Source organism: Ahaetulla prasina, chromosome 1 (assembly GCF_028640845.1).
Source record: "Ahaetulla prasina isolate Xishuangbanna chromosome 1, ASM2864084v1, whole genome shotgun sequence".
NCBI classification, from domain to species: Eukaryota; Metazoa; Chordata; class Lepidosauria; order Squamata; family Colubridae; genus Ahaetulla; species Ahaetulla prasina.
The window spans coordinates 376,485,396-376,497,772 of NC_080539.1; the positions used below are offsets into that span (position 1 = coordinate 376,485,396).

At 44.9% G+C, this 12,377-nt stretch overlaps 1 protein-coding gene across 7 annotated transcripts in view; it reads right to left on the minus strand.

The window, feature by feature from the left end:
- Positions 1-8,852: 8,852 nt before the first annotated feature.
- LOC131188440 (acidic leucine-rich nuclear phosphoprotein 32 family member B-like) overlaps positions 8,853-12,377 on the minus strand; it is a 19,061-nt gene continuing 15,536 nt past the window's right edge. For 4 of the 7 annotated variants that reach the window (XM_058163710.1, XM_058163709.1, XM_058163708.1 and 1 more), the window contains one exon: positions 8,853-10,801. In XM_058163710.1, the coding sequence (XP_058019693.1) occupies positions 9,066-10,801 (1,736 nt within the window). In that variant the 3' untranslated portion in view covers positions 8,853-9,065. Of the gene's footprint in view, positions 10,802-11,749; positions 11,985-12,377 lie in introns of all 7 variants that reach the window. The other 3 variants (XM_058163715.1, XM_058163713.1, XM_058163712.1) reach the window with 2 other exon arrangements.

The window sequence follows — 12,377 nt, forward strand, 5'->3', positions numbered from 1 at the left end:
CCAGGATGCTGTAACCGCTGTATAAACACGTCAGTTGCCAGGCATCTGAATTTTGATCATGTGACTGGGGGTGGGGTGCGGGAAAGCGGTCGTAAGTGTGAAAACTGGTCAGAAGTCACTTTTTTCAGTGCTGCTGAAACTCAACAAATAGATGCCCCGAAAGGTTCTGCTTCTTTTTTCAAAAGACAACTGGACTTCCTGGTTTTTCTTTGAAGAGGTTTCGCTTCTCAGCCGAGGAGCTTCTTTGGTTTGGTTCTGCAATTCAATTTCACTTCAGAACTGAAGAAGCTCCTCGGCTGAGAAGTGAAACCTCTTCAAAGAAAAACCAGAAAGTCCAGTTGTCTTTTGAAAAAAGAAGCACCTTTCGGGACAACCAGGACCTGGAGGACTGAGAATCTCAAGGCACATTCAACAAATACTTGTAACTTGACCTTTTGACATGCAAAGTCAACAGGGGGAAGCGAGAACCACTTAAGAACTGTATTAATAACTTGACAACTGCAGTGGTTCACTTAACAGGGGCCTCTGGTGGCTCAGACTGCTAAGACAGTCTGTTATTAACAGCAGCTGCTTGCAATTACTGCAGGTTCAAGTCCCACCAGGCCCAAGGTTGACTCAGCCTTCCATCCTTTATAAGGGAGGTAAAATGAGGACCCAGATTGTTTGGGGGGGCAATAAAGTTGACTTTGTATATAATATACAAATGGATGAAGACTATTGCTTGACATAGTGTAAGCCGCCCTGAGTCTTCGGAGAAGGGCGGGATATAAATGCAAATTAAAAAAAAAACTATGGCGAGAAAGGGCATAAAATGGGGCAAAGCTCACTTAGCAATTGCCTTGCTTAGCAACGGAAAGGTTGGACTATCGTTAAGTGTTGTACGTTATGATTCTTGATGAAGGTATCTTTTCTTTTATGTACACTGAGAGCATCTGCACCAAGACAAATTCCTTGTGTGACCAATCACACTTGGCCAATAGAATTCTATCTTATTCTATTCCTATATTCTCTTCTCTCCTCTTCCCCTCTTCCTTCTATTCTATTCTATTCTAATTCCTATATTCTCTCCTCTCCTCTTCCCCTCTTCCTATTCTCTATTCTATTCTCTTCTCTTCTCTTCTATTCCTATATTCTCTTCTCTTTCTCTCCTCTTCCGTTCCCCTCTTCCCATTCTCTATTCTGTTCTATTCTAATTCTAATTACCGGTAATTCTAATTCTCCTCTCCTCTCCTCTCCCCTCCCCTCCCCTCCCCTCCCCCTTCCCTTCCTCTATTCTATTCTATTCTATTCCATTCCATTCCATTCCATTTCATTCCATTCTTAATTAACGACTTAACAAGGACTATCTGTCATGGTGCATTGGAAGATTTGCAAGAAATAGGTCTGGATGTGGGAAGGCTACTAAAAGTGCTCCAGCTGCTTCAGGGTCCCCACCCTGGCAGACGTTCCTCACCCTATTCCACATATTTATATTTTTGTCATATTTATGTAGTGTCTATTGGAGGTGGTGATCCTTGGAGAGCTGTATGCAATGAAATTTCATTTTAATGCATGCCAATTAGTGTGACGGTGAAGTTATTCTCAGTCTAAGTCTAATGAAAAATTGCACTTTTTCCAAAGTCTCAACATCTTTTGTTATAATATGGAGACAAAAAACTGGATGCAGGATTCCAGGTGTGGCCTTGTTAGGGTTTTATAAAGTGGTACTAAAGGCTTCACGTGATCTTGATTCTGTGCCCCTCTTTATACAACCCAGGATTGTATTAGCTTTTTTGGCTGCTGCCGCACATGGCTGGCTCATGTTTAACCCTACATCAGGTCCCCCTCCGCCCCCCCCCACCGGTTCCAATTCACACCCCACACCCCACCTCAGACGTGGGGACCACGAATGGCGATGGAGCTGACCAAGTGGTGGATCGATTATGCGGTGTTTTCGTGTTGTGAATTTTTCACGTTGTAAGCCGCCTGGAATCACCGGTGTTGGGCGGCCATCCCCATTCGTTTAATAAAAAACAGGTAGCCCTCGACTTCCCGGCCACAATCGAGCCCCAAACTTACGTTGCTAAGTGAAACATTTCTTAAGTGATTTTTGTCCGTTTTACGACTTTCCTCGCCACTGTTATTTAGCGGAGCACGGCAATAGTTAAGGGAATCACACGGTTGTGAAGTGAAAGTGGCTTTTCTGGTGGACTTCGCTTGCCGGAAGGTCACAAAAGGCAAATCGCACAACCTCCAGGGGGCGCTGCAGCCGTCATAAATGTGAGTCAGTTTGACAAGCATCGGAATTTTGATCACATGACTGTGGAGATACTGCGATGATTGTAAACCCCCTTTCCCCCCCCCCCGCAGTGCCCTTGTAACTTTGAACAGTCACTAAGTGAACCACTGTAAGTCGAGAACTACCCGTAAACAGATCTACAGCCTTCCAGGCGTCTATTAAAACAATTACGCTGTCAAATCAGAAAACCAGGCTAGCTGACAAGATTTATTCCTGACAAGTCCATGCCGATTTCTGGCGATTGCTGCCTTGTTTTTTCCTTGCTCCTTCAACAGCTGGCAGATGTTGACTTAACTCTTATTTGGCTCCTATCTCAGGAAGGTTTTTTTTTTCTCTTCCCATCTTTTTGCTAACCTCAGCTCATTCCCATTTTTAAAAATTTCCCCTGACGTTGCCCCTTCTGTCCCAGGCCGCTGGTCTCTATTCCTCCTTACCGAATACAGAATATCAGGGGACCTTGGAGGTCTTCTAGTCCAGCCCCCTGCTCAAGCAGGAGATGAGTTTCACCGGTGAAACGAGAGGAGATGCATCAATGAGTTTCGAGTCCTGATCCTGTCCCCATCGCGCCCTCCGCCTCCCCACCAGTGAGGAAAATAGTGCGGTGCAGGAAACGGCTGTCCGGCAGTTGCACAGCCAGCGTCCAAATGGAGTCAGAGACGCTGACCCGAAACAGTGCTTTTAATATAAATAAATATATTTGCACTAAATTAAGTAGGCAAACGGAAACATCATCGGGTAAACAGACACAGCAAGAACATCATGAGCAAATCACAGCGAGCACACGAGAGGAAAAAAGGCTGGAAACGAGAAAACTCCAATCAGAATAGATCTGGGAAGGGACCCTCGGAGGTCTTCTAGTCCCACCCCCTGCTCAAGCTGGAGGCCCTATTCCATTCTAGCCAGATTGTTGTCCAGTCTCTTCTTAAACGCATGCGGTGTTGGAGCACCCAGCAGCAACGTGGCAGTACAATGCGGCGAGCCCTGTGCGGATCTGTACTTTGGGGAAACAAAAGAGCCACTTCACAAACGGATGGCACAACCTAGGAGAACAAACCCATCAGGACAAGATTCAGCAGTCCACCTGCATTTGAAAGACAAAGGCCGCTCTTTTGAAGACAGCAAAGTCCACATTTTGGACAGAGAGGACCGCTGGTTTGAAAAAGGGGTCAAAGAGGTCATCTACGTCCAAATTGAACGGCCCTCTCTCAACAGAAGGGGGATGGATATGCAATCATCTATCTTCAGTATTGTGTAGTGGGCTTCAGTAGCAAGAAGCAGACCAGCATTTATTGACTCAAAACTGGAACTGAGGAACAGCAGGCAAATAGCCTGTAATTTATACTCTGGGGCCACAAGGCCTTAACCAATCATAATCCTTGAAAAAGCCCCACCCCTAGATATGAATGTTCTAAGTTTTAACAGTGAGGCTCATCTAAATGTTAGTTTCACTTTAGCAGCAACACAACTATATATATTCAATACATAACCATCCAGTCTACAACATGGTCCTTTCAACAGTTTCAAGAAGGCTCCAAAACACCCATTTGCAGGACTCGGGTGACTCAGATAAACCTCCAGGTGGCTTCAATGACTCCCTAAAACAGAGGTGGCTGAGGAATTCTGGGAGTTGAAGTCCACAAGTCTTAAAAGTTCCCAAGTCTGGACAACCCCTTGCCTTAAAACAATTCAAATGACCAGCTTTGTCTGCAAGGGGTATAAATCCTTCCATTCTCCACCATCCAGCCAGAGCTGAAGAAGCTTCTTGGGTGAGAAGCGAAACATCTTTAAAAAAAGCAAAACAAAACCAGAAAGTCCAGTTGCCTCTTCAAAAAACACCTTTGGGACAACTATGACCTGGATGATGGTGAATCTCCATAGACAGTCAACAAATCCCTAAGGTGTTTTCCCCTTTTCGATCAGCAGGGGGAGACAACCACTGGAGGATGATGGAGAAGTAGCCGTCCAGTCTCTTCTTAAAAACCTCGTGATGGAGCACCCACAACTTCTGGTGGCAAGTTGTTCCACTGGTTTATTTTTTTTATTATTATTTTTCGTATTTTTATACCGCCCTTCTCCGAAGACTCAGGGCGGTGTACAGCAGAAATAAAACATAAATATCGAAAAAATTTAAAATACAATAAACAATTAAAAAGCTGATTCAATAAGCTGAGGAATTTAAAAATTTCTAAGTAAAAAATTAATAAAATAGAATTAATTCCCTTAGAACCCCATTAAAACACTCAATTAAAAACTCTTATCATTAGGCCAGCCCTGCTTGGTAAAAAAAGGTTTCGAGCTCGCGCTTAAAGTTCTGAAGATCAGGGAGAAGACGTAGCCCCACAGGTAGTTCATTCCACAGGGCCGGAGCCCCACAGAGAACGCTCTTCCCCTGGGGGTCGCCAGCCAACATCGTCTGGCCGACGGCACGCTGAGGAGGCCCTCCCTGTGGGAGCGCACAGGGCGATGGGAGGTTACTGGCGGCAGCAGGCGGTCCCGTAAATATCCCGGTCCCATGCCATGGAGCGCTTTAAAGGTGATAACCAGAACCTTGAATCGCACCCGGAAGACCACCGGCAACCAATGCAGCCTGCGCAGGAGAGGTGTTACATGGGAGCTACGAGAAGCTCCCTCGATCCCCCGCGCGGCCGCATTCTGTACCGGTTGGAGCCTCCTGGTGCTCTTCAAGGGGAGCCCCATGTAGAGAGCATTGCAGTAATCCAGACGGGAAGTAACGCGGGCATGAGTGACCGTGCGTAACGAGTCCCGATCCAGGAAAGGGTTAATTGTTCTCACGGTGAGGAAGTTGCTCCTTACTTCCAGGTTGTTTCTCTCCTTGATTAAGTTTCCATCCGTTGTTTCTTGTCCTGCCTTCAGGTGCTTTGGAGCAGGGGTCACCAACTGGTGGGTCCATGGACCACCGGTAGTCCACTAAAATTTTTTGGTGGTCCTCAGAAAAATGATTTGCCTTTTTTATATTGCACTAAATCAGGGGTCCTCAAACTACGGCCCCTGGGCCGGATACCTGCAATAAACGTTTGTGTTGCTGCAGAAAGTCTCCCCCTTTGGGGTCTTTTTGTGTGGGTCGTGGGGGGTGGGGGGACAGAAATTCTGACTTAGGGTCTGCTTCAGCCTCCTGGTGTGGGGCCTTGGGCGAAGGCTGTTGGGAAGTGCCGCTCCAGTAGGACTACCTCATAGCCTGGAACTGGCTGACCGTCTCAGCCCACTGAGCCTCCAGGCGCCGGTACCTGGCCTTGCACTCCCGCAGGTCTTCCCTCTGCTTGGAAAGCCTATGCTCCTAGTCCTCAGTGAGGTGTTTCTGCTGAGCCTCCGGTCTCCTAATCATCTTTTGTCTCAACATTTATTTATTTTTGTAACGTGGTGACCAAAACTGGATGCAGAATTCCAGGTGTGGCCTTACTAAGGCTTTTATCAAGTGATACTAAGACTCCATGTGATTTCGATTCTCTGCTTCTGTTTATGCAACCTAGGATCGTCTTGGCTTTTTTGCCTGCTGCCGCAGACGGCTGGCTCGCATTGAAGGGATCGTCCACTGGGACTCCAAGGTCCCTCTCACCGTTCCTGTTTTGGAGCCAGGTCTCGCCTAATCCTAGCTCTCTGTATGTGCAAGTGTCGGGGCTGCAGAGGTTCCCGCCAGCTGGGCATTGCAGGGGGAGAGGGGCATTCCAGCAGCCGTGGGGAGGGCACCAGACTCTGGCAGGCAGTGGGGGGGGAGCCTCTTCTTGGGAGCCTCCAGAGATGGAGCCCCCCCCTCCACTTCCCCAGAGGGGCTGCTCCTTTGTGGTACCAATTGGGCCACTCTACATTCTTACGTGCTCTTTGTGGTCCTGGTTCCTTGGGCAAAGCAACAGAATCGGGACAGGCAATGGAGACTCCTGTCAAAAGTCCCAAGTAATGCACCCAAAGAAAGCCGAGCTCCAAGGCAGGCAGATTCCTCAAGAAACAATTTATTGGATACTTCATATTGGCACAATTGGGGAAAACTGACTCTGAAAGTTCCCGCAACTTTTGTCCAATTGAGGAGCTGGCCGGTTGCTTGGTTCCTTCACTCCTCCTCTCTCCAGCTACCTGTTGGAATGACCTTGGTTCCCACAGGAAAACTCCTTGTTTTGACTACAAAACCTCCCAAGCTATCTATTCCCCCCTTCAGGGTTGACACGTCCTTTCTTCACCCGGACCTGCCCAAGTTCCAGGATGGTTTCGAGTGCGCCCTCCATGGGAACAGCCTGGCCCGAAATTGTGTAGTGTCTCCTGCTTGGGGGGGGGGGGTTGGACTAGATGACCTACAAGGTTCCTTCCAACTCTGTCAATCTGTCATCTGAATCCCAGCAGCTCCAGACAGCCTAAACGAGCTCAGCAAAGCCAGACATTTGGAAATACTATCCCAAAATGAATGTGCTGGAATTGGCACCAGGGGAGTCCAGCCATGTTTCGGAGTGACACAGTCTGAACCCAACTTACCTTGCCAGGTTAGGCTTCTGAGGGAGCAGCACTAAGCAGGTGGCCCTAAGCTCCTTTAAGGAAAGATGGAATGGAAGGGAGGAAGGGAGGAGAGGGAGGAAGGGAAAAGAAGGAATATGATGAGAAGGAAAGGAAGGAGGGAAAAAGAAATGAGTGAAAGGAAGGACTGATAGAAAAAAGAAGGGAGGAACAGAGGGACGAGGGGAGGGAGAAGAAGCAAGGAAGTAACAGAAAGGGGGAAGGGAGGAAGGGAAGATAGAAGGAAAGAAGGAATATGATGAGAAGGAAAGGAAGGAGGGAAAAAGAAATGAGTGAAAGGAAGGACTGATAGAAAAAAGAAGGGAGGAACAGAGGGACGAGGGGAGGGAGAAGAAGCAAGGAAGTAACAGAAAGGGGGAAGGGAGGAAGGGAAGATAGAAGGAAAAGGAGTGAGAAAAAGGAAGAAAGGGAGGAAAACTAAACAAAAGGAAGAGTAGATTTTTAAAATGGTGAGCAGAGAAATACTGAGCATTGCATTAAGTTTCCCACTTGCCATTTCCAGGTAAAGTGACACCAGACATTTTCCCTTCCACGGTAAATGCACCAAGACAAATTCCTTGTGTGTCCAATCACACTTGGCAATAAAATTTTTTATTCTCTTCTATTCTAATTATATGCACAGAAGGTGCCTCCATAAGTGGATGCATAGATGCATGTGTGTGTATTTATATATCGCAAGCGACCGTGAAAGTGTGGAGTCAGTGGGAAAAGATTAATAACTACGGATTAAAATTAATTGCCTGTACACATAAGATCACGTTTGCAAAATCATTGCTCTGGATCTGCATTTTCCAAGCATTCCCTTGCATGCAGGAAAACATGGAGATCCCTTTTGTGACCATTTCTGAAGGAGGAGGAGGAGGAGATGGAGGAGATGGAGAAAAAAAGGAAAAGGAGATGGACGTAGATGGAGAACCTGGAGAAGGAGAAGATCAAGAAGGAGAAGGAAAACATGAGAAGAAGAAGATGAACAAAATTGAGAAGATGAAGAAGGGAAAAGAGGTGGTGAAGATGGAGGAGGAGGAGAAGATGGAGGAGGAGGAGGAGAAGAAAAAGATGAGGAAGATGGGGAAAAAAGAAAAGGAGATGGACGTAGATGGAGAAGTTGGAAAAGGAGATTGAGAAGATCAAGAAGATGGAGACGATCAAAAAGAATTAGAAGGAAAAGGAGATGGAGAAGATGACATTAATGGAGAAGATCAAGAAGATGGAGCTCAAGTAGGAAAGAAGGAAAACATGAACGCAATGGAGAAGAGATGGGGAAGATGACGGATCAGTGGTTCCCAATCTTTTTTTAGCCATGCCCCACTTAAGCATCTCTAAAATCCTGATGCCCCCCCCTACCGTGACACATAATTCTTACTATTAAAAAAGTGAACTCCTACCCATTAACTTGGTTTAAAGAAGGTTCCAAAGAACAGGGCATCCATGAAAGAGAAAAATAAAAGAACGAAAGGCAGTAGAAGTACTGAGGAACGTAAAAAATAATAGTATGAAGCAGGGGTGAAATCCTCTCGGATCGGACCGGATCACCTGATCCGGTAGCGATGGCGGCGGGGAGAACCAGTAGCAAAAATCCCTGCCCTCCCCCCAGGCCCAGCTGAGCTGTGCCATCATCAGAGGTTTTGGGGGTTTTTTTTACTTTTAAAAGCATTTTTTCTTCAGCCGAAGAAAAAATGCTTTTGAAAGTTAAAAAAAAAAGCCTCTGATGATCGTGGGGCTCAGCTGGGATTGTCTGAACCCTTTAAAAGCATTTTTTCTACAACCTCTTCAGCCAAATAGGTTGTAAAAAATGCTTTTAAAAGCCTCTGATGATCAGGCAACTCAGCTGGGATCGCCAGAGGAGCCTTTTAAAAGCATTTTTTGCAACCTCTTCGGCTGAAGAGGTTGTAAAAAAATGCTTTTAAAAGTTAAAAAAAAAAGTTGGCCACGCCCAACCAATCACATTCCCTCCCACAGAACCGGTAGTAACAAATTTTACATTTCACCCCTGGTATGAAGGGATATGAAAAAACAGCAAATAAAAGTTTCAAAACATATAACAAGAGAACTGCAGTGCATAAACGTAATTTTAATGAAAGCTTTTTCTGTAATACTTTGATCAGATTAATTACTACACCTAACAAATTCAAAATACAATTTGAGCTCACCTCAAGATCATATTTACAACGCAATCCTATGCATGTCTATTCGGAAGTAAGTACCATTGCCTTCAATGGGACTTCCTCCCGGGAAAATGTCGGATTGCAGCTTTAGTCTCCTTATTAAGTTAGTCGTGAGATGCTTGCGCTCGATGGCCGCTGCAGAGAGATTTGATATTAGGCTCCAATTTAGTCAGCTTCATTCTCAAGTCTCCTCGTTCACTGATATCCAGTCCATTTCTTTGCTTCAGTAGCAAATCATTTACAGCGCTAAAGCCACATTCCGCTAAATATGAAGATGGGAACGGTAACAGCGCTTTTCTTGCAAAATAGGTTGAATTTGGGTATTTAGCTTCTGTCTCATCACAAAGCCACACCGCCGCTCCTTTTATACTGAATAAAGTTTTAAGTGACTCATCGTTTTGCATTTCTGAGAGTTCCTCTTGGTACTGCATTGGAACCCCAGATAGATCCACCAGCATCGGTTGCACTACCCATGCCGGAAAATCAATCCGTTTTAAATCAGAAAATCTTTCTTTCAAATCGGAGGCCAATATTTTCAGATGAGCCACGATGACAAGTACAGCAGTAGCAGTCACCTTGCATTTTTTTAGCCAATAAAACATGTGAAATCTTTTCTCACAAATATGTTTTTGACATAACTCTATCAATGTAATGAAGCCGAATATCTTCGCCTTTGCATCCACAAGGGTTTTATTTGTCCCTTGAAGTTGTTTATTCAACGTGTCCAGTTTTTCAAAGATATCTGCTAAATAACTCACAAAGGCTTTACCATCAGTGGTTAGCAGGTGCTTCATTTCAGGCTTGTCACTTAAAAAGTCACTAAGAACATCAAATAGTTCCATGAATCTTTTCAAACAATTTCCCTTTGAGAGCCACCTTACCTCAGGGTGAAGTTTCACCTGGTCTGCATTTTGATCTTCACAAAATTGCTTGAAGAGACTCTCGTATTTGGCATCAGCTTTGGTAGCATCGATACATTTCATAACTGATTTTAGTACCTCATTAAGAACAGGAGAAATAGTTTTGGACACTAAGTTCTCTTTATGAATAACACAGCGCGCAAGAAGCATTTCGGGATTCTCATCTTTCATCAATTTTAAGCAGCCCATCATAACAGGAGCACCATCTGCAGCACAAGATGTTATGTTTGCCATTGATATATAATTGACATCAAAGTAATTTTTTAGCTTATTATATATATCGGTAGCGGTTGCGGCGGTCTCCAATGATTTGCAGAATAACATTTCTTCAGCAAATTCACCTTTATCAACATACCTTGCGTAGGTTAGCAATACTGCCTCCTTGTCTCTCAGAGTTGATTGATCCATTAGTAGTGAGAAACTTCTTGATTTCAGCTTTTCAACAAGTTGTGCTTCAATATCTTCACTCATTTCATCTATCCTTCTGCTAACAGTATTGCTGCTGAGTGGCATGGCTTTTACGTCTTCGTCGTCTTTTCCCAGAACCGTTTTAAGAAATGCTGATATTGATGGTTTAATTAAATCCTCCCCTATAGTACGATGTTTTCCAGACTTAGCAATGAGTAAAGAAATTTCATAACTAGCCTCAAGGGTACGACTGACACCTTTTTCAAACTTCTCCTTTAAAGACTTGAAAAAATTTAAATCTGAATTTACGTGCACACGATGTTTCTCCTTCAAATGCGCCTCAAGATAACCTCGTTCCATTGATTCGCTGGTCAAGCATTGTTGGCATAGGAGGCAGAAAGGTGACCGCTCATCATGGATAGCGGGAATGAAGCCAAGTTGTAAATATTCTTGTGAATACTGACGAACTTTTTTCTTGCTTGGACAACTCATGTCATGCACAGGGCTTGTGACTAAAAGAAATAAAATGTGAGGAAAGCTTATGAAACAATGCAAAGTATTAAAAGAAATAACTATTAAAAGAACACGGCACAGAAAGAGGGAAATGTAAAAAACATTCTTAGCTTAATTTATGAATAGTAAGATTGTCACAAACGGAAGGGGGGTTGTAACCTATGACCCCCCCCCCTACTTGCCCACTCGGTTTGGACCTGCAGCTTAGTGGGGAAATGCTTTGGTAGTTCAGGAGGTGGAGGTGATTCACACAAGGCCTCCGCATGCGTGGCCCAGCCCCAGATTGCTCTGAGAGTAAAAGTCTTGTAAAACGCGGCCTGGGAAAACACAAGACTAAAAATAACTGTAAATCTAACAATTTCTGGTTCTGTATGGTCACTGCTGGGCTTCCCCCACAGAGCAGCTCTCCCGGCAACTACCCAGCAGCAAAACCCACAGGAAAGAGAGAGAGACTCTGCCAGTCCCATGGCTGGCAGTTGCTCCCTCCTCCCCCCCCCCACAGCTGGGATATCCTTTTCAGAGCAGGCCCTAAGAAATGCACTTTAACAAAGACAGCAATAGGTGGTCAATGAAACACAGCTGTTTCATCACAAATATATAAGAACAATTAGCCGGCTTTCAAAAATTCAGTTAATAGCTCGTTTTCGAATTGCGCCCTGTGGGATATGGACCCCACGCTGGGAACCACCGGTGTAGGTTAATCCCTTGCGGGATGGGGTCTGGGCAACTGAATGGAGCTAGCAGTTTATTTTACTGGCCGGATGCCCTTCCTGTCACCAATGAGGAGTTTTGTTTTTTTTTTTTGTTTTTTTTATTTACATTTATATCCCGCCCTTCTCCGAAGACTCAGGGCAGCTTACAGTGTGTAAGGCAAGTCTCATTCTATCTATATATTTACAAAGTCAACTTATTGCCCCCCCAACAATCTGGGTCCTCATTTTACCTACCTTATAAAGGATGGAAGGCTGAGTCAACCTTGGGCAGATATTGTTCTCAGAGTGCCCAGAGAGAGAAATATCTGCCTTTACCTAGGGTTGAACTCACAGCCTCCTGACTGTGAGGCAAGAGCTCCACCTCTAGGCCACCGCACCACTCCCTCAGGTATAGCTAATAATGAAGCTTTAATGACAGCTGAAGATCCTGTCAGAGCTGAAGAAGCTTCTGGGATGAGAAGCGAAAGGTCTTCAAAGAAAAAACAAGAAGTCCAGTTGCCTCCAGAAAAATTTCTATAGGGGTTGTCAGGAAATTATTATTTGCCTAACTAGTTGGCCAGGCAATATATAAGCTATGTATGTTTGTAGAAAGGCATGATATTGCTTTAAGGCTGTGCTGCATCATGCAAGCATCCTGATTGGTTGAGCTCTGTAGCCAATGTATAAAAGGACTCCTAAATTATGGCTTGTGGGGAATCTACAGGGATGCTACAGCATTGTAACCTGATGACATGCTGCAACTGTATATTTGAGCTTTATGATCGTTGCTTGATCATGGCTAGTTACTGATTCCTCAAGATACTGACTGTTGTGAATTGAACTGGGTTTGGCCGAACTGAAAGAAGACCTTGTTTGTTGTGCA